This window comes from Thamnophis sirtalis, unplaced genomic scaffold, assembly GCF_051295495.1.
Source record: "Thamnophis sirtalis isolate CommonGarterSnake01/CBP01778 unplaced genomic scaffold, rThaSir2_p1.2 scaffold_11, whole genome shotgun sequence".
In the NCBI taxonomy this organism is placed as follows: Eukaryota; Metazoa; Chordata; class Lepidosauria; order Squamata; family Natricidae; genus Thamnophis; species Thamnophis sirtalis.
The window spans coordinates 7,423,794-7,444,844 of record NW_028261391.1 but is presented as its reverse complement, the minus strand read 5'-3'; the positions used below and the strand labels follow the sequence as shown (position 1 = coordinate 7,444,844).

The 21,051-nt window shown below is 44.7% G+C and overlaps 1 protein-coding gene across 2 annotated transcripts in view; it reads left to right on the top strand.

Moving 5' to 3' along the window:
- Positions 1 to 21,051, top strand: part of EPHB3 (EPH receptor B3) — a 155,647-nt gene that overhangs the window by 124,232 nt on the left and 10,364 nt on the right. Inside the window, exons 7-15 of one of the 2 annotated variants that reach the window (XM_087725154.1) lie at positions 1,191 to 1,359; positions 1,461 to 1,566; positions 3,396 to 3,448; positions 7,814 to 7,936; positions 8,045 to 8,292; positions 12,544 to 12,759; positions 14,973 to 15,122; positions 15,235 to 15,428; positions 15,731 to 15,886. In XM_087725154.1, the coding sequence (XP_087581280.1) occupies positions 1,191 to 1,359; positions 1,461 to 1,566; positions 3,396 to 3,448; positions 7,814 to 7,936; positions 8,045 to 8,292; positions 12,544 to 12,759; positions 14,973 to 15,122; positions 15,235 to 15,428; positions 15,731 to 15,886 (1,415 nt within the window). The remainder of the gene's footprint in view (positions 1 to 1,190; positions 1,360 to 1,460; positions 1,567 to 3,395; positions 3,449 to 7,813; positions 7,937 to 8,044; positions 8,293 to 12,543; positions 12,760 to 14,972; positions 15,123 to 15,234; positions 15,429 to 15,730; positions 15,887 to 21,051) is intronic. The other variant, XM_087725155.1, reaches the window with a different exon arrangement.

The window sequence follows — 21,051 nt, the reverse complement described above, 5'->3', positions numbered from 1 at the left end:
CCAGCCAGCATGCATGGACTTCCAACTCTCAGAATTCCTTAGCTAGAGGAATTCAGGGAGTTGAAGTTCACAAGCCTTAAAGTTGCCAGGTTTGGAGACCCCTGTCTTAGATTATGATAAACCATCATCTTTTTTCTACCATCATGGGCCACTTTCTTTCAAGGGTGGGGCCAGAGCTGGAAGAAAGTGGGACAATCCTTTCTTGAACTTTGATTTTTCTTCTTTCTAAGAGTTTCTCTCCTCCCTCCCTCTCTCTCTGTCTTTCTCTCTCTCTCCATCTCTCCATCCATCACTCTCGCTCTTACTCTATTTCTGTCTCCCTCTATCTCTCCCTATTCTCCCTCTCTCTCCCTCCCTCTTTCTCTCCCCTCTCCCCTCTCCCCCCTTCCCTCCCCCCTCTCTCCCTCTCCCTCTCTCCCTCTCTATCCCCCCCCTCTCTCTCTCGTAGGTGACATGGGGAAAGAAAGAAAGCTTTACCAATGTCTCAAACAATGGCTTTACAACAGCTACAGATGCCAGTTGTTTGCTCCCACCATAGATGCATCAATATGTTTTTTTATCTCCAGATTTCTATTTATAATATGGGAGTTATAAGTCAAGCGTGCTACACGGGGATTGTTGCCAGAATGGTTAGACATGATGTTCCTCCAACAGTTGGCAGCATTATTTAGATGATGTTGATGATCATGATCGTGGTGATTATGATGAAGTTGATAAGGATGGTTAAAAAATAGAATAAAGGAGAAATGCCTATTACCAAAACTCTTTGGGTGTCGGTATTCTCCCAAGTACAATACGGTTCAACTTTTCCTTCCCTCAATGGCCTCCCCTTGAGCCGGCTGACATGCACACCCCATGACTAATCACATTCAGGCAAGTTGTTTTCAGAACAGTCCCTTCAAGCCTAGGTTGGTATGGAGCTGGGTTTTTTTTTTTCCTCCCAGCTGGGTGACCTTGAGCCAGGGTCTCAGGGAGATACAGCAGTTACTTTTGCTTTCCCTCCAAGCGTTCCCCTCCCATCCTCCCTCCCCAGAGTTCAGGGCAGACTTGTCACCGCATGGTAGAGAAGCGAAAGCAAGCATAAGCCGGCAGCTGACAGTGGACTAGACTAGACATAATCCAGGCACATTGCCCAATAGTAGGGAAGGGCTGGATTTGGTTCTGAGATGCATCTTCCCTCTTTTCCACAGCAAGGCCAGACCGATAGCATTGCCAACACCGTCACTAGCCAGAAGAACGCGGTGCGCCTGGAAGGACTGAAGCCTAACACTGCCTTCGTAGTGCAGGTCCGGGCTCGCACTGTGGCAGGATACGGCCAATACAGCTTTCCCATGGAGTTTCGGACACTGGTTGATGATGGTATGCCATTTGTCATCTGCCCCCCACCCCACCTCTTCCACCCTGCTCTCCTGCTCTCGTTTGCTAAACCATTGTCCTTTGTCTCGTCCCACTTGGAATAGGCTCCAGTAGCAAGAGCTTCCAGGAACTACCTCTGATTGTTGGCTCAGCCACTGCAGGGCTTGTCTTCGTGATCGCGGTAGTGGTGATCGCCATCGTCTGCTTCAGGTACCATCTCTTGAAGGGCTTGGGGCTACTTGGGCACCAGAGCTGGAGGAACCGGAGGAAACAAGTTAGATAGCAAGAACTTGACCTAAATCTCGGAAAGTTTGAATCCCCCGTTGTGGCCGGCCAGTGGCAGCAGAGTCAGACAGGGAGGAGGTTTGGGGCGGGGGACGACGACCCTGCAAACGGTCACTAAACGAACTGTCGCAAGTCAAGGACTGTCCATTTGGTTATCTGCAGGGTGTGTCAGGGCAGTGAAGGTCTTCCAGGCGGGGTGATCTGCAGTCCCAATTTAATAAAACAGACATCTTAGCACATCTGTGTTAAGATGTCTACTTTATTAAATTGGAACTTTAAGGATCGTTTTGCCTTGGACTCTGATTTAATTCTACATGATACTTGGAAGGCTGACACGGTGGTTGGATTAAATTTTTTTACTACCGGTTCCATCGGCGTGGCTTGATGGGCGTGGCCGGGGAAGAAAACTGTAAAACGGAGGCGGGGCCAGTCAGAGGTGGTATTTGCCGGTTCTCCAAAGTACTTCCAAACTTTCACTACCGGTTCTCCAGAACTGATCAGAACCTGCTGAATACCACCTCTGGTGATCTGGGGCGCATACTGAATCCTAGGCCACGTCGAACTTTGGAAGCTTGGATGGACGGTGAAATGAGGTACCTTCTATTGCCACATTGGCCCATTTTTGTTTGAGGCAACACTGGTTCCTTTGGGTGGCTGTCTCTTCCATCATCAGAACGGATTGCATCTCCTGCCTGGTGCAAACCACTTCATCAAAGCGTCTCCCAATTGCTCCATACAGGCGTAATGGATAATAATAAGCAGGGTTGGGTGATTGTAGCTGTTGCTACAATGGAGACAAGGGCTCTTACCAAAGCAAAGCTGTGGAAATCCAGCTGTTGGTACATGATCTCTGATTGGAAAATTGGGGTTTATATAAAGTAGGTTTGAAAATAAAGGGGTGTTTCCCCCCTCCCTCTCCTTTATATATAAAGCTTGATTAATCCTTAAAGTTTGTAAAGTATCATTGGACCCGAATTTTAACGTGTGTACGTTAAGAGGCAGTTAAAATAGAGTAAAGCTTTTTTTTTAAAAAAGATGTGTTTAGAACTTTTTGATTTTACAGATGTTTTTTTTAAAGAAAATTTTAATGTTTGAAAATTTAGAAAAAAAGTATTTTCCCCCCCTTCAGGGTTAAAAAAAATTTGAATTTTATTAATAGGAATTATGATGGTCTATAAATATTAATCAGGAGACATAAATATATATTGTTTCCCGCAGCTAGCCAATGCAGAGATTGTTAAATCGATTCTTTTATCCAAAGAAGAGAATATATTTCATTTTGTTTCTGTTTGAAAATTGATTCCCGATTGTCTGCTTGTGATGGGTGTGTATGTGTGTGTGTGAAATGTTGACTTTCTTTTTGTTAGTTAGACAGCTTTGTTGTTATAGAAATGGCTAGTGCATACACTATTGTATAAAAGTAAAAAGTTGAGCGTTTTACATTATCTTCTACATAAAACTATATCTTATATAAACTCTCTTCTATAAAGAGAGTTGGAAGTCAACGCCTTTTTTTTTTCTTTTTTCCTTTCCAAGCCACATTTTCTCTTTTTCCCTTTTTCCTTTCCCTAATTTTCCATCACTTTTTTTTATTTTCCTCTATAGCTTATATTTTGAGAAAAATTAATAAAATTTAAAAACCGGGGTTTAAATTTTCCAGAAAATGGTGAAAGCCATCGCAATTCAATATACAATAGGTTGGATTTTGTGGATAATTTGCATTGTGGGTGATTTTTCCTCTCTTTCTTGGCCAGGAAGCAGCAAAATAACACCGAATCAGAGTACACGGAGAAACTGCAGCAATACAGTGAGTATCATCTGATTGTGATAACGCACGCCCCCATCACCACAACGTGTGTCAGCTCAATAAATAGCCAATAACACATACCCGGGTTTCCCTGAAAATAAGACCGGGTCTTATTTTCTTTTGACCCCCGAAATAAGCCTTGGCCTTATTTTTGGGAAGGTCTTATTACCGTATTTTTCGAAGTATAAGACACACCGGAGTATAAGACGCACCGGAGTATAAGACGCACCGGAGTATAAGACGCACCAAGGTTTTGAAGAGGCAAATTTAAAAATAAAAGTTTTTGCATTCTGCAAACCTCCCCAAAACAGCCTCTTTTTCACGAAAACGGGCTCGTTTTTTTTTCTTCAAAAAAATGGGCATGGATAGCCTTTAGGAGGCTTGTAGAATACTCTGGGGGGGAGCAAAAATGAGAAAAAATCGATCCATTTTTCACGAAAATTGTCTCATTTTTTTGTCAAAAAAGGGCATGGATAGCCTTTAGGAGACTTATAATGCTCCTGGGGGCTAGGTGGGCAAAGTTGAGCAAAAAAGGCCCGTTTTTGCTCATTTCTGCCCTCCCCAGCCCCCAGGAGCTCTCTGAAAGCCTCCATAAGGCTATGCACTGCCATTTTGGTGAAGGGGGCGGGGTTTTGGGAGGCAAAAAATGCTCTATTCTATGTATAAGATGCACCCAGATTTTCAGCCTCTTTTTTGAGGGGAAAGAGTGTCTTATACTCTGAAAAATACGGTATTTTTGAGGTACAGGAGGCGGCGAGCGTGGTCACCTCATGGCTGCTGCTGTGTTGCAATATTTTCTGGGAGAGCTTAACTTTCTGGGGAGGGTTTATTTTAGCGCATGCGCTCAAAAGCCCAATTGGGCTTATTATCCGGGGAGGTCTTATTTTCCGGGAAACAGGGTACTATTTTTATTGTAAAGCTATAGAAAAGAATTTTTCAAGTCCGAATCTGTTTCCTCTTTCCTCTATTTACATGTGAACCAAGATGGAGCTTGTATGAAACAATTTCTCATGTTATTTTCTTGGGCTGGGCTCAAGCCCCTGAAGCTTTGCCTTGGTAGCAATTTTTCCTCCTATCCCTCAAGGCCTTTCCTTCTTCTCTCTACAGCCTGATACATGTCAAAATTGGCCTTGTACCCTCTGTAGATATTTTCTTACCTTTCCATTACTGCAGTATGAGGATCAGGTTCTTGCACTATGAATGGAGTTCAGTGTGATCCACATGCACAATTCACATCACCTTTCATGCTCCTAGGGCAGAGGTCTTCAAACGTGGCAACTTTAAGACTCGTGGACTTCAACCCCCAGAATTCTCCAGCCAGCTGGCTGGAGAATTCTGGGGGTTGAAGTCCACGAGTCTTAAAGTTGCCACGTTTGGGGACCTCTGTCCTAGGGAGACTGCCATGGTGATTGGTTTCTTCCTAACTTGGCTTCCATAGAGTGGATATATAAAAAGAAGCTACCCTCAAACAAGGCAGTTTTCTAAACTCCGATCATTAGAAATAGCACTTAGACTTATATACTGCTTTACAGTCACTTCCTAAGCAATTTACAGAGTCAGCCAATTGCCCCCAACAATTTGGGTCCTCATTTTACTCACCTCGGAAGGATGGAAGGCTGAGTCAACCTTGAGCCTGGTGAGATTTGAACTGCCAAATTGCAGTCAGCTGGCAGCCAGCAGAAGGAGCCTGCAGTACTGCACTCTAACCACTGCGTCACTGCGGCTCATTAGCTAAATTGTCTATGGAGATTCTCAAACCTCCAGGTCATGGTTATCCCAAAGATGATTTTTTTCAAAAGGCAACTGGACTTTCTTAGTTTTTCCTTGAAGACATGTTGAGGAGCGAAACATCTTCAAGGAAAAACAAAGTCCAGTTGCCTTTTTTGGGGGGGAAAATACCTTTGGAACTTAGCTAGATTGGTATCCCATAAACCAGGATTTTCTCTACTCTCTTCTAAGAGTAGAAGTCCATGCATGCTGGTTGGAAAATTCTGGGAGTTGATGTTCACGCTTCTTAAAATTGCTAAAGGTGACAAACACAGCCATACATTTTCAAATTTTAGTTTTATGGATTTTTATTGATTTGAACCATTTATTTATTAGGCAACTTTTTATCTACGATCTACCAAAGGAACTCTGTATGGTAAACATAGATAACAACATAATTCCAATGTGCAATCAGTTAAGTAAAAACTAACTCCAGACCCCCAAACCTCATTCCTAACATATTGTATGTACTTAAACCTATGCCAGAGTTCCATTAATATCCTGGCCTCAGCACCTGGGGAAGAGCCAGCTCTTAAAACTTTCCAGAAAGCTAATACAATATGGCTTGCTTTATTGCTTATAAGTTGATTTATTGATGATTTTGCTAAAACTATACATATCTTGAATTGGTTTTCCATATTTATTGGTTACAAACAAAGGATCTTTATCCGCTTGTGTTTTTGCAATGTTATTAAGATTAGTAATGACTGGCTGTCTTCACATTCTGGTCTTTTAAATGTTATTTAATTAGTTTGTTGTGCACACTGTGTTAAAAGGCAGTACTATAAATTATTTGTCATTATAATTATAAAATAATTTATAGTCTGACTTTTTACATAGATAATTTATATTCTTTTATATGGCTGTATTTCATGTAATGGTTGTTGTTGCTGCATTATTATTATTATTTTCAAAATATTTGCTCAGAAGAATACGCAGCAAATCGGGTAATTTAGAATCCCTTTATTGCCATGTCTAGGAATTGTCAAAATACCTTCATACCCATGTTGTCATGTGGTTCCAATCAAAGGTGGGGTTTATTTGTAAATTAAATATTGTGAGGTCATATAGTTCTTGTGAAAATGGGTTTACCTAGTCAAGGGTTTTTTTTTCCAGTTGTGTAATTTGCTATTTCCAATCACCAAGATAATCAGGAAGAAAATATTTATATTGTATGTTTACTGTGTCTGTATCTCTATTTATCTAACACTATTTCTCTCTATCTCTCTGCCTTTCTATAGCTATCAATCATCTACCTATCAACATGTGTCTGTCTCTCTATATATGTCACTCTCTCTCTCTTGTTGTCTATCTACCTATCTATTTATGTATGTCTATACATAAATAGATAGATAGGTAGATAGACAACAAGAGAGAGAGAGAGAGAGAGAGAGACAGACTATCTACCTATCTATTTATGTATGTCTATACATAAATAGATAGGTAGATAGTCTGTCTATATCTCTCCCTCCCTCCCACCCTCTCTTTTATCTATCTATCTATCTATCTATCTATCTATCTATCTATCTATCTATCTATCTATCTATCTATCTTATCTATCCACCTACCTATCTACATGTGTCTGTCTGTCTATATCTCTCCCCCCCCCCTCTCTCTCTCTCTCTCTATCTATCTATCTATCTATCTATCTATCTATCTATCTATCTCTCTGCCTACCTACCTACCTACCTACCTACCTACCTATCTATCTACATGTGTCTGTCTGTCTATATCTCTCCCTCTCTCTCTCTGTCTCTCTCTTTATCTATCTATCTATCTATCTATCTATCTATCTATCTATCTATCTATCTATCCACCTACCTATCTACATGTGTCTGTCTGTCTATCTCTCCCCCTCTCTCTCTTTATCTATCTATATCTATCTATCTATCTATCTATCTATCTATCTATCTATCTATCTATCTATCTATCTACCTACCTACCTACCTACCTACCTACCTACCTACCTACCTACCTACCTACCTACCTACCTACCTATCTACATGTGTCTGTCTGTCTATATCTCTCCCTCCCTCTCGCTCTCTCTTTATCTACCTACCTAACTACCTATCTATCTATCTATCTATCTATCTATCTATCTATCTATCTATCTATTTCTATCTACCTACCTACATCTGTCTGTCTGTCTGTCTATATCTCTCCCTCTCTCTCTCTCTCTATCTATCCCTCCCTCCTCTATCTATCTATCTATCTATCTATCTATCTATCTATCTATCTATCTATCTATCTATCTATCTATCTATTTATCCACCTACCTATCTACATGTGTCTGTCTATCTCTCCCCCCTCTCTCTTTATCTATCTACCTACCTACCTACCTGTATACATGTGTCTGTCTGTATCTCTCTCTCTCTCTCTCCCCCCTCTATCTATCTACCTACCCACCTAACTACCTACCTACCTACCTACATGTGTCTGTCTGTCTATATCTCTTCCCCCCCCCCTTCCCCACTCTATAGATCAATCGATCTATCTATCTGGAGATGGAGGCCTTTAACACAAATGAAACTTAAATATCGCCTCTTAGCAGACAGCCTTTATCTCTCACCTACCCAAACCTTATCTCTCACTTTGCAGTTACTCCAGGAATGAAGGTTTATGTTGACCCTTTCACTTACGAAGACCCAAACGAAGCTGTCCGGGAATTTGCCAAAGAAATCGACATTTCCTGCGTCAAAATCGAGGAAGTGATCGGAGCAGGCAAGTCGCCCAGCTGGCAGCCCAGCTGGCTTTCCTCGGAGCATCTCCAGGAGGGCAGGAGATGTCGGGGGTCTCCTTTGCTACTCTTGCCTCTCCCTTCCTCCGCAGGTGAATTTGGGGAAGTTTGCCGGGGCCGCCTCAAACTGCCGGGCAGGCGGGAAATCTTTGTGGCCATCAAAACGCTGAAGGTGGGCTACACGGAGCGGCAGAGGCGGGATTTCCTGAGCGAAGCCAGCATCATGGGACAGTTTGACCACCCCAACATCATCCATCTGGAAGGCGTGGTCACCAAGAGTCGGCCCGTCATGATAGTTACGGAGTTCATGGAAAACTGCGCCCTTGATTCCTTCCTCCGGGTGAGGAGCACTCTCTACTCTCCCTTAAGGCTTATAATAGTGCTTCCCAACCTTGGCAACTTCAAGATGGGTGGACTTCAACTCCCAGAATTCCCCAGCCAGCGTATGCTGGCTGGGGAATTCTGGGAGTTGAAGTCCAACCATCTTGAAGTTGCCAAAGTTGGGAAACCTGGTTTCCAAAGTTATCCCGCGTGCAAAAAAAAGGAGAGTCCATCCCATTTTTCTCTCCAAGGGCTCCCAAACCCACTTGGTTTTCCTCTTCACTTAGGCGTCAATTTTCATGAGCTCCAACACTGAAAACTCCAGGAGAGTTATCTGTGTTTTCCAATGTATATATAAGGAGAAGAATGAATTAATGCGGAAATGAGGTGGATTTAGAAACTTGGCAGAGATTGGGGAGCGCTGGCTAGTATTGGCCCCATGAATCCATCTCTGGAAGGGGCAACCGAAGGCATCTATTGTCTGCTTCTCCTGGGAACGTTCAGAGGTTTTCCAGAAATGGCCTCTTCATCCGCATGCATGCGTTAGTTACGCCTTGAGAAATACTTGCGGAGACTCTAAAAGGAGGGCAGAGAAGCGGATTAGGGGACTGGAGGCCGAAACATATGAAGAACAGTTGCGGGAACTGGGTATGTCTACTTTAATGAAAAGAAGGACTAGGCCACCGAGGGCTAAACTTTTTGTTGTCGCGTGCCGAAAGAGTGTGCACGCCTGCACGCACAATGCGCACACAACACCCCACGTGCCTCGCCCCCTGCGCATGTGTACCCCCCCACTCCCTCCCCCTTGCATGCACACGTACCAGGCCCGTTTTGGGTTTAGTAGGCCTCCCTGCAGCCTCCTGGGAGCAAAAACGGGCCCCGGGGGGGGCACACCACACCCCGCGAATGCAACCCGCCCCCTCCGCATGCATGGCAGAGACCCGAAAATCCACTGGGTGGCGGAATGGCGCATGCGCGATGGAACTGAGTTTGGGCAACAGCTGACATACCCACAGAGAGGGCTCTGTGTGTCACTGGTGGCAGACGTGCCATAGATTCACCCTCACGGAACTGGGGGTGACATGTTAGCAGTGTTCCAATATTTGAGAGACTGCCACAAAGAAGAGAGAGTCAAACAATTCTCCAAGGCACCTGAGGGTAGAACAAGAAGCAATGGGTGGAAACTAATCAAGGAGAGAAGCAACCTAGAACGAAAGAGAAATTAATCAGTGGAACGACTTCCCCTCAAAAATGGTCACTGAAGGTTTTTAAGAAGAGATTGGAAAACTGTTTGTCTGAAATATGGTATAAGGTCTCCTGCTTGAGCAGGGGGTTGGACTAGAAGACCTCCAAGGTCCCTTCCAGCTCTATTCTAATTGATTGATTGATTGATTGATTGATTGATTGATTGATTGTCTAGAGAAAAGAAGGACTAGGGGTAACACGATAGCGGAGTTCCAATCTCTCAGGGGTTGACACAAAGAAGAGGGAGTCAACTTATTTTCCAAACCACCAGAAAGCAGGAGAAGGATGGGCAATGGATGGGAGCTAATCAAGGAGAGAACCAAGCTAAAAGGAAAGGAAAAATTTCCTAACAATGAGAACAATGGAATCAATGGAATAGCTTGCCTTCAGAAGTTGCAGATAGTCCCATGTCCAGGTGATTGGATAACCATTTGGCTGAAATGGTTAAAGGGTCTCCTGGTTGAGTAGAGGGTCAGACTAGAAGACCTCCAAGGCCTTGCCCAACCCTGTCATTCTATGTTCGATGACTTGTAAAGAAACCAATGTGAGCTTTTGAGTTAAAGCATTCTTTAAGAGGGAGAGATTGGGAGATTGAGAGAGGAGGGAGGGAGAGTGAGAGAGAGAGAGGCAGAGAGGAAGAGAGGAAGAGAGAGAGAGAAGAAGAGAGAGAGAGAGGGAGGGAGAGAGGGAGAGAGAAAGAGAGGCAGAGAGGAAGAGAGAGAGAGGGGTAGAGAGGGAAAGCGGAAGACAGAGAGGAAGGGAGAGAGAGAGAGGGAGAGAGAGAGAAAGAGAGGCAGAGAGGGAGAGAGAGAGAGGGGTAGAGAGGGAAAGCGGAAGACAGAGAGAGAGAGAGAGAGAGAGAGAGGAAGAGAGAGAGAGAGAGAGAGAGAGATGGCAGGGGTCCAAGGTCCCTTCCAACTATTTACCCTGTTAAAGTGACTTTCTTTTGAAATGAAATAGAACCACGGTTCTTACTATCACAACCACACTGCGCAAAGCGATTGTGCGCCATTACAGAGCAGGGAGATAAGTTGGAAAATGGGCTGATCTGTTGTACATCATGCAGGATTCTTTCCAAGCACCGAGGTTCCCTTTGACACGCCTTCCTAGCCTAGAGGCGGAGGCCAGCCTGCAGCTGGCTCTCTGTTTCTCCAGGTGTTTCCCAAATATGCTTGTAATCCCATTAGCTTGATGAGAAGACACGAGACAGGTGGCTGCATTGGGAATCTGCGAGTTCTCTCATTTCAGAACTATGGATGCAACTCATTACCACCAGGCCTTTTCTCCAAAACACCTCACGCTAGGAGATAAAAAAAACATCTCGAGATGCTGGCTAGAGATAGGACGCAGATACTTAGAGGCGTGAGATTTCTCTTCATCATGAGTGCCTAAACTTTTTAAATAGTATTTAAGTCCCTTCGGCCTTGGGGAGACTGCCAAAGGTTCATTTAGTGAGCATTCAAAGTCGCAACGGCACTGGAAAAAAAAAATTTGAGTTAGGATCCTTTTCCACACGTACAACCGTTGCAGTGTACAAAAATCCTCGACTTACAAAAGTTCGTTTAGGGGTCGAAGTCACAAGGGCACTGAGAAAACTTGAGTTACAACCATTGGGCATCCCCATGGTCACATGATCAACATTCAACATTCATGAGCCGCGGTGGCGCGGTGGTTAGAGTGCAGTACTGCAGGCTGCTTCTGCTGACTGCCGGCTGCCTGCAATTTGGCAGTTCGAATCTCACCAGGCTCAAGGTTGACTCAGCCTTCCCTCCTTACGAGGCAGGTAAAATGAGTATGCAAAATATGCTGACTCTGTAGAGAGGGCTGTAAAGCAGTATATAAGTCCTATTGCTAATCAGCCACTTGGTAACCGACTCCTGATGGATGCCATGTCCTTGAGTCATTTGGCCATCCTTCGCAACCTTCTGATGAGCAAACTCAATGAGGAAGCCGGATTCACTTAACAACCATAACTAGCTTAACAAACTGCACTGACTCACTCAACAACCGTGACACGAAAGGTAATAAAAATGGGGCAGAACTCACCCAACAACTGTCTCGCTTAACAACAGAAATGTTGGGTTCAGTTATGATCGTAAGTCAAGGACTATCTTTTTTTTTAATTTATTTTTTATTTTTATTTTATTTTTTGTAAATGTGTTTTTATTTTCCATTTTCATTTCGTACAGTCACATATATACTGTGCATAACCGGGGCCATATAACATTAAACAATAAACACAGCCATTCCTCTTGTCAACAATACCCCCCAAAATAGAAACCCAATGTACCTCTTCGACCCTCCATACACCCTTTCTTTCACCCCCCTCCAACTTTCCCTCTTCCCTCCATCATTCCCCTCTACCCTACTTCCCCTCCCCCTCTACCACTCCTCTCTCCCGGTACACCCCCTCCCTTCCTTCTCACCCTCCCTCCCATCCTCTCTCCCACCCTCTCTACCCCTCTTTCTTCTATCCCTCTACTCCTCCCTTCGGTGTATTTCTACTATCTATTAATATATTCAGCTTGTCCTATTTTTACAGTGAAATTAAAGAGCAAGAGTATACAAGTGCAGTCGCGTTACTTTAAAATCTAACACATACTATATATCCCCCCTCCCCCCTTCTCCCCTAACACCCCACCTCCCTTCCCCCCCCGACTTCCCAGAGCCCGTACACGGTATAGGTTTTTAACAAATAGAGTCTAAAATATATTAAGACAAAGGAAATAAAAAAGAAGTTAATAACATCTCTGCATTAAACTCAGCTTCTTCCTGTTGCACTAACTTTAAGCGGTTTAGATTATTCCTAATCTTAAGCATAGGCTATCTGTAATTTCTTAGTCCCGTATTTGTTTTGTATATAGTCAATCTATCTTTAAGAGTTCTCTGGTGATCCCACTCTCGTTGAACTCTCTTACAACAATCAGTGAGAGGGCTTTGTATGCCACGTCCATAAATTTCGAGCAAAGGATTTGATTTTTTTCCCCCAAATTTGTCTCAAAACCCGCCCTTGTTGTCCCAACAGTTGAATGATGGGCAGTTCACTGTGATCCAATTAGTTGGCATGCTGCGCGGCATCGCAGCGGGAATGAAATACCTCTCAGAGATGAATTACGTCCACCGAGACCTGGCTGCCCGCAACATTCTGGTCAACAGCAACCTCGTGTGCAAAGTGTCAGATTTTGGACTCTCACGGTTTTTAGAAGACGATCCCTCTGACCCCACGTACACCAGTTCACTGGTAGGTGAAAATCTTGATGACGTCATCTCTCTTCCCTCCCGCCACAAAGATTTTGCAAAGAAGGGTGCGGGATCCCCATTCTAGCCAAACTAAATTTTGCTGAAAGACCTGTGTTCGTTCATATAGTCCCATTCGCTAGAGACTCCGCAACAGAGGTGAAATTCAGCAGGTTCTGACCAGTTCTGGAGAACCGGTAGCAGAAATTTTGAGTAGTTCGGAAAACTAGTAAATACCACCTCTGACTGGCCCCGCCTCCATCTATTCTCTGCCTCCCGAGTCCCAGCTGATTGGGAGGAAATGGGGATTTTGCATTAACCTTCCCCTGGAGTGTGGAGGGAATGGGGATTTTGCAGTATCCTTCCCCTGGAGTGAGGAGGGAATGGGGATTTTACAGTATCCTTCCCCTGGAGTGGGGAGGGAATGGGGATTTTGCAGTATCCTTCCCCTGGAGTGTGGAGGGAATGGGGATTTTGCAGTATCCTTCTCCTGGAGTGGGGAGGGAATGTAGATTTTACAGTATTTTCCCTGGAGTGAGGAGGGAATGGAGATTTTACAGTCTCCTTCCCCTGCCACTCCCACCAAGCCATGTCCACAGAACCAGTAGTACAAAATTTTGAATCCCACCACTGCTCCACAACCACATTTTCGAGGTTTAGAGGAACCTTGCCAAAGATGGATATGTATGTATGGCGATTCTCAGTCATCCAGGTCCATGATTATCCCAAAGGAGCTTTTGCAAGAGACAACCGGACTTCGTTTTTCCTTGAACACGTTTTGCTTCTCACCCAAGAAGCTTCTTCAGTTCTGAAGAAGTTTCTTGGATGAATGGCAAGAGGTCTTCAAGGGAAAACAAAGTCCAGTTGCCTTGTGAAGAAGCACCGTTGGGATACCATCCTATGTCATTGTGTGGGAATAAATCTGAAAATAATGGACAGACCCATGTTTATCTGAGAAGACACCAAAGAAAACCTAGTACTCTAGATCAGGGGTCTCCAACCTTGTCAACTTTAAGACTTGTGGATTTAAACTCCCAGCTGGCTGAGGAATTGTGGGAGTTGAAGTCCACAAGTCTTAAAGTTGACAAGGTTGGATTCCCCTGCTCTAGATTAGACCAACTTTTCTCAATCTTAGCAACTTTATGATCCATGGCCTTCAACTCCCAGAACAGCGATTAGGTTGCAAAACACTAAATTAGACATTTGAATGGCATCTTTATGGACATGTCCAGCTTGTTTCCTTGACCGTGGCATGGGAGTGGTTTGGTATCTGGGTGTGTTTATGACGTCACTAGGATTTGAACGTGACTCATTGATTTTGTTAGGAAAAAAAATAGAAGTTAATGTAGCAAACAATGGATTTATGGGGCATCCTGCCACAGGGCCAAATGGCTTTGAAAAGAATGTAAGCAAATCATGAAGGAGTAGATCTGTCAGGAGTTCTTGCTGCCATTTGCTCAGGACAGGCTCTGGAGCCGCATGTGGCTTTTTCATCCCTCTGCTGCGGCTCCCTGTCACCGATCGACTCCACAATTGATAGGGCTTTCGGTTAGGACAGGTACAGGAAAAAGAAAGCTGCTCTAGGAAAAGAGATGGGAGAACCAGACTTCTGGTCAGCTCCAGAATTGAACGGGGGGCTTCCAGTTAGGACCTTTGAGGTTCTTTGAGTTTTTAAGGTTGCCAATCCCTGGCTTAGGAGGAGAAAAGTGGAAGACAATGTTATCTTCCAATGACTCTTGGAAATAAGAACTTGGCTTGGAAAGGGTTGCTCTGATCCAGCTGCTAGAATTAGCCATTTGGGTCTTCCCCCATGAATTCTGGCTGGGGAATTCTGGGAGTTGAAATCCTCAAGTCTCAATGTTGCCAAGTTTGGAGACTCCTGTGTTAAAGGAAAGAGATTTGCACAGAAAAGGGCCCTCTATGCAGTTAAAGATAAGAGCTGTGCTGGCAGAGTGGTTAGAATGCTGTATTGCAGCCTAACTCTGCTGACTGCCAGGAGTTCGATCCTGACCGGCTGAAAGTTGACTCAGTTTTCCATCCTTCCGAAGTCAATAAAAAGAGGACTCAGATTGTGGAAGGTAATATGCTGGCTCTGTAAACCGCTTAGAGGGGGCTGTGAAGCACCGTGAAGGGGTATAGATAAGTCTAAGCGCTGTTGCTATTGCTAAAGTCAGATAGACCTCTAACCTCCCCATCGAAACTTTTATCGCCTTGCAGGGGGGTAAGATCCCAATCCGGTGGACGGCCCCCGAAGCCATTGCCTATCGCAAGTTCACTTCCGCCAGCGACGTCTGGAGCTACGGCATCGTCATGTGGGAAGTGATGTCTTATGGTGAGAGGCCGTACTGGGACATGTCTAACCAAGATGTAAGTAGGCTGAGCCAAACTGGAAGAATTTGCAAGGGGGAAAAAAGTGGGCGGAGAATCACTGGCGCAAAGCCCCGGGGATTGAGTCCCTTGTTTTCTGCTGCTCTTCCAGGTAATCAACGCAGTGGAGCAAGACTACCGCCTTCCTCCCCCCATGGACTGCCCCACGGCGCTGCACCAGCTCATGTTGGACTGCTGGGTACGGGATCGCAACCTCCGCCCCAAGTTTGCACAGATAGTGAATACGTTGGACAAGCTAATCCGGAACGCAGCCAGCTTGAAGGTCATCGCCAATGTCCAGTCTGGGTCAGTGTCGTTTGCCCCTTCACCCTCTCCAAGCACAGGCAACCTGCTATGTCTGGATTAGTAGCGTCAAGTCTCTAGCTCTCATGGTTTATGGCAGCCAACTGGATATAACCTTGGGAGGTGGAGGCAGGCAGCAGCCGGGGCCTGAGCGAAGAGCCCCAACGGGGTGGACTGGGAACCAGATGGCCCCCCTTAACCTTCTGCGTGCCGCAGGACCGCCAGGCTTGTCCCCGTGGCTCGGCCGCCCACCACCCCGCCCCTTTGAGCCATCTCTGACCTCTGGGCTCTCTCGTCCTTCGCAGCGTGTCTCAGCCGCTTCTGGATCGTACGGTGCCCGATTACACTACCTTCACTACTGTGGGCGACTGGCTGGACGCTATCAAAATGGGACGGTACAAGGAGAACTTTGGCAACGCCGGCTTTGCCTCGTTTGACCTGGTGGCCCAAATGACCGCTGAGTAAGTAGGGAGGGAGAGCAGTCTAGGATGGCGGCGGGAGACGCAGCCATGCGCTGCCCTGCTGGGGGATGAATCAGATCTGGCTCCTTCCACCCTTCGTAGGGAATCTCTGGACAGTTGATGGAAGGACTGATAGGCAGTTCAGTGCAAGCTGTGGGTGCTGTGGGTTGACTTACCGTATTTTTCGGAGTATAAGACACACCTCCCCCCCCAAAAAAAGAGGGTGAAAATCTGGATGTGTCTTATACACTGAATACAGCATTTTTGGCCTCCCCAAATCCCGCCCCCTTTACAAAAATGGATATACAGAAGTTTGGGAGGCCTGCATAGTGCTCCTAGGGGCTGGGGAGGGCAAAAATGAGCAAAAAATGAGCCAATTTTTGCTTGGTTTTGTTCCCCCCTAGCCCCCAGGAGCATTTTTGCAGGCCTCTCAAATTCTCTGCATGCCCCGTTTTTCACAAAAAATGAGGTATGCAGAGGGTTTGGGAGGCCTGCAGAGTGCAATTTTTTTTTAAATTTACCTCTTCAAAATCTCTAGTGCGTCTTATACTCCGGTGCATCTTATACTCTGAAAAATACGGTAAGTCTCCAGGTGAGTGCAATAGTAAATACTGGGCTTGCACCTCCCCTTCACTTCTGTCTCTCTTGATCTGGAAATGGGGTTTAAATTGCTGAACAGGAAGATTCTGGTTGGAATAAATGCAGGGTCTTTGGAAGTAAATACAGGGTCTTATTTAAGGAGGCTGCGTGATGGGTCAGTGGTTAAAACATTGGGCTTGTCAGCTGGCAAGTGGACAGCCGAGGTTCGAGACCCGAGCGCCACACGACGGGGTGAGCTCCCGTCCTTGCCTACCTAGCAGTTCGAAAGCATGCAAATGCAAGTAGATAAAGAGGTACCACTTCGGTGGGAAAGGTAACAGTGATCCGTGATGTCATGCTGGCCACATGACCGCGAAAATGTCTTTGGACAGCACGGGCTCAAAGGCCCTTGAAACAAAGATGACCATCGACCCTTAGAGTTGGCAACAACTAGTGGATTAAAATCCTCAGGGACTTCTTTTCTTTTTACTCCTTTTAACTGCTCCATTAAACGGATGAAAAGAGACCAGGATATCTTGCTCACACAGGGAGGCAAATTATGGTACTTCACTACTTTCTGGAGTACTGTTGGGTTTGCAGGCCACGCTGAATAAAACAGAACAGAACAGAACAGAATTCCTTTATTGGCCAAGTGTGATTGGACACACAAAGAATTTGTCTTTGGTGCATAAGCTCTGAGTGTACATAAAAAGACAAGATACATTTGTCACGAATCATAAGGTACAACACTTAGTGATAGTCATAGGTTACTAATAAGCATCAAATTATACTAGGAAACAAATAAAACAATATACATCGTAAAGATAGAAGCAACATGGTTGTAGTCGTAAGTGGAGAGGAGATGAGAATAGGAAGGAAGAGAAGAATAATAGTAATACAGTCTTAGTAGATAATTTGATAGTGTTGTAGGGATTATTTGTTAAGCAGAGTGATGGCATTCGGGGGAGATCTGTCCTTGTGTCTAGTTGTTCTGGTGTGCAGTGCCCTATAACGTCGTTTTGAGGGTAGGAGTTGAAACAATTTAAGAAGGTAGTTTGTCATGATTGGTATACACAATTCCCAGGAGGTGCTTTACCCCTGGCCTTAAAATGGAAGGCAAGAGGGACACTGTAAAACTTCTGCCCCGTTGTCGATCTTGAATCATGCAGTCACTAAGTGAATCCAGCTTCCCTCCCATTGACTTTGCTTATCAGAAGCCAACAGGGAAGCTTGCAAAGGGCGATCATGTGACCCTGGGAAGCTGCAACTCCTATAAATGTGTGTGTGTGTGTGTGTGTGTGTGTGTGTGTGTGTGTATATATATATATATATATATATATATATATATATATATATATATATATATATATATATATATATATACATATACTAATATACATATACATATACATATACATATACATATACATATACATATACATATACATATACATATACATATACATATACATATACATATACATATACATATACATATACATATACATATACATATACATATACATATACATATACATATACATATACATATACATATACTATATATATATATATATATATATATATATATATATAGTGTTATATTTGTGCTGATAAATAAATAAAGACTAAAGGGAGACTAGTATAGATCTATTTCAAGCTATTTAGCTCTCATCAGCTAGCCATACCCTTACTGGGATTCGAACCTGTGCTATATTACATCTTAGGCAAACGTCTTAGCCATTAAGCCACAAGTTCTCCTTATCAGCAGAAGCCAGGGAGGAAGGTATATATTTAGTGTCACAACCCCTGGTAAGCCCCAATTATGGGAGGAAGCTAACAGCTTCCATTATCTGTCAATCGGCTCGTCACAAGAGTCCATCACGACAGAAACCCAATATTCTTCCCTGGCTAAATAGCTTGAAATAGATCTATACTAGTCTCCCTTTATTTATTTATCAGCACAAATATAACACAAAATGTGTAACAAAGGCAACAGAAAAAATATTGGGTTTCTGTCGTATATATATATGTTGTCAAGCACCCAAATTTTGTTCACACGATCGTGGGAATTCTGCAACCGTTGTAAGGGTAAGGATTGGTCATATGTCACTATTTTGCTGTTTTGCTGGACACATAGCAGGTAACAACAATAACAGAGTTGGAGGGAACCTTGGAGGTCTTCTAGTTCAACCCCTCAATCAAGCAGGAGACCTTATACCACTTCAGACAAATGGCAGCTCAATCTATTCTTAAAGTCTTCCAGTGTTGGGGCATTCACAACTTCCGGAGGCAAGTTATTCCACTGATTAATTGTTCTCACTGTCAGGAAATTTCTCCTTAGTTCTAAGTTGCTTCTCTCCTTGATTAGTTTCCACCCATTGCTTCTTGTCCAGCCTTCAGGTGCTTTGGAGAATACGTTGACCCCCTCTTCTTTGTGGCAGCCCCTGAGATATTGGAAGACTTATCATTCCTGCTTTTTACTCTCCCTTTAAATTCCATGCTTGTCCCCGGAAGGATCCTTGTCTGCTGTCGAGCTCAGCTCTTTCTCTGCCAGCCACCCTCCTTGTCTTTTCCTCCTCTGACCCGTCTCCCACCTTTTGCAGTGTGGGGGGAACTTCCTTTGCAATGTAGACAGGCCGTCAGGAAGGATGCAAGCGGTGCTCTTTGTGTGCCAGGCCCGCAAATGAAGAAAACGACAACCGAAGCAAAAATAAGCAAAGTTAGGAAAAATCGCTGTTTGAACAAAAGAAAAAAAAAGGGAAGGCCATTCATCCAATCAATCCGTGTTCTGTCCTTGGTCAGGAAGCAAAAGAGCATAGCGTGTTTCCCTGAAAATAAGACCTCCCCAGATAAGAAGCCCACATGCGCCAAGAGCCGAGGTCGCACAATGGTTAGGGTGCAGTACTGCAGGCCACTTCAGCTGACTGCTATCTGCAGTTCAGCGGTTCAAATCTCACCGGCTCAGGGTTGACTCAGCCTTCCATCCTTCCGAGGTGGGTGAAATGAGGACCCAGACTGTGGCGGGCGATATGCTGACTCTGTAAACCGCTTAGAGAGGGCTGAAAGCCCTATGAAGCGGTATATAAGTCTAACTGCTATTGCGCTAAAATAAGCCCTCTCCTGAAAATATTTAAAGGCATGCGCAGCTGGTCCCTGCCATTTCCTGCGGGGGGGGAAGGTGGGAACATGCCCCACATGCATCTGCCATCCACGCGGAACAGTCTTGCGGAGGCTGCTCCTGTAAACCCTAGCTACCGCGCCCCTTCTCTTAGTGGCAGCCACAGAAAGAGCGGCAGTCCCAGTGATGCTAGGGCTGGCAAGAGTGTGCCAGAAACGGAGACAGAACTTCTGGCCCTCTCTGGATCAGCTGATCCGTGGGCCGCAAACCGAGGTTAAGGGGCCTCCTGCACATCACAAATAATAAGGCCTCCCCGAAAATAAGGCCAGGCGCTTATTTCAGGGGGCAAAAGAAAATAAGACCCTGTCTTATTTTGGGGGAAACACGGTATCTATTGAACCATTTTTGTAAAAGTGAATGGTGCTCATAAAGATAGACTCTTAATTAGGTCATTCAAGGAAGACCAATATTCAGGCTTCAGGGCATTGGGATTCTCCTAACCTGGAATCCGAAATATTTCTGAACCTTAACAATATGAAGATGTGTGGACTTCAACTCCCAGAATTCCTCAGTCGGCATGGCTGGCCTGGGGATTCTGGGAGTCTTATGTCCACACATCTTCAGGTTGCCCAGATTGAGAAACTGTGCCCTAACCAAACTAACCAAATGCCCCCCAAGATAGGAAAATACTTGCTGGGTAGATTTCTGTCTGGAACGCAAAGCAGAAATGGCCATAGAGTAGAGATATGCAAGCTGGGCAACTTTAAGACTTGTGGACTTCAACTTCCAGAATTCCCCAGCCACTCGTGCTGGCTGAGGAATGCTGGGAGTTGAAGTCCACAAGTCTTAAAATTACCAAGGTTGGAGACCCCTGCCATAGAGCAGTGTTTCTCAACCTTGGCAACTTGAAGATGTCCGGACTTCAACTCCCAGAATTCCCCAGCCAGCGATGCTGGCTGGGGAATTCTGGGAGTTTAAAGTCCGGACATCTTCAAGTTGCCAAGGTTGAGAAACACTGCCATAGAGGATGGAAGCCAGTGGCTGCATGGGAAGGGCTACCCCACAGCGGACAGTCCAGCAGTTTTTTCAAAGCCTCTATTTCCACCTGAGGTGGCATCCAGGCATGGAAGATTTTCTTCCATTTTCCCATGGAAAGACCATTTCCCTATCAGATCATGCTGATTTATCTTCAGCCTAGCCTTCCACACACTGGTACTGAGATGGAAGCTTCTTTGTGAAGACCTGCCCTCAAAAGTACGAGAGTTCTCTCGGTGTAATGGTGGATGACGCCTAAGAGGATTTTGATTTGATCCATGAGGCGTTTTGATGCTCTGAAGCATTCAAAGACTCCCAAAACTGATTTGTTGGGCTCAAACTGAAATTGTGAGGGATCCATCACTGGAGGTTTGAAAGAAGAGATTGGAGATTTCCTGACAGGGTATAAGACAATGATGGCAAACCTTTC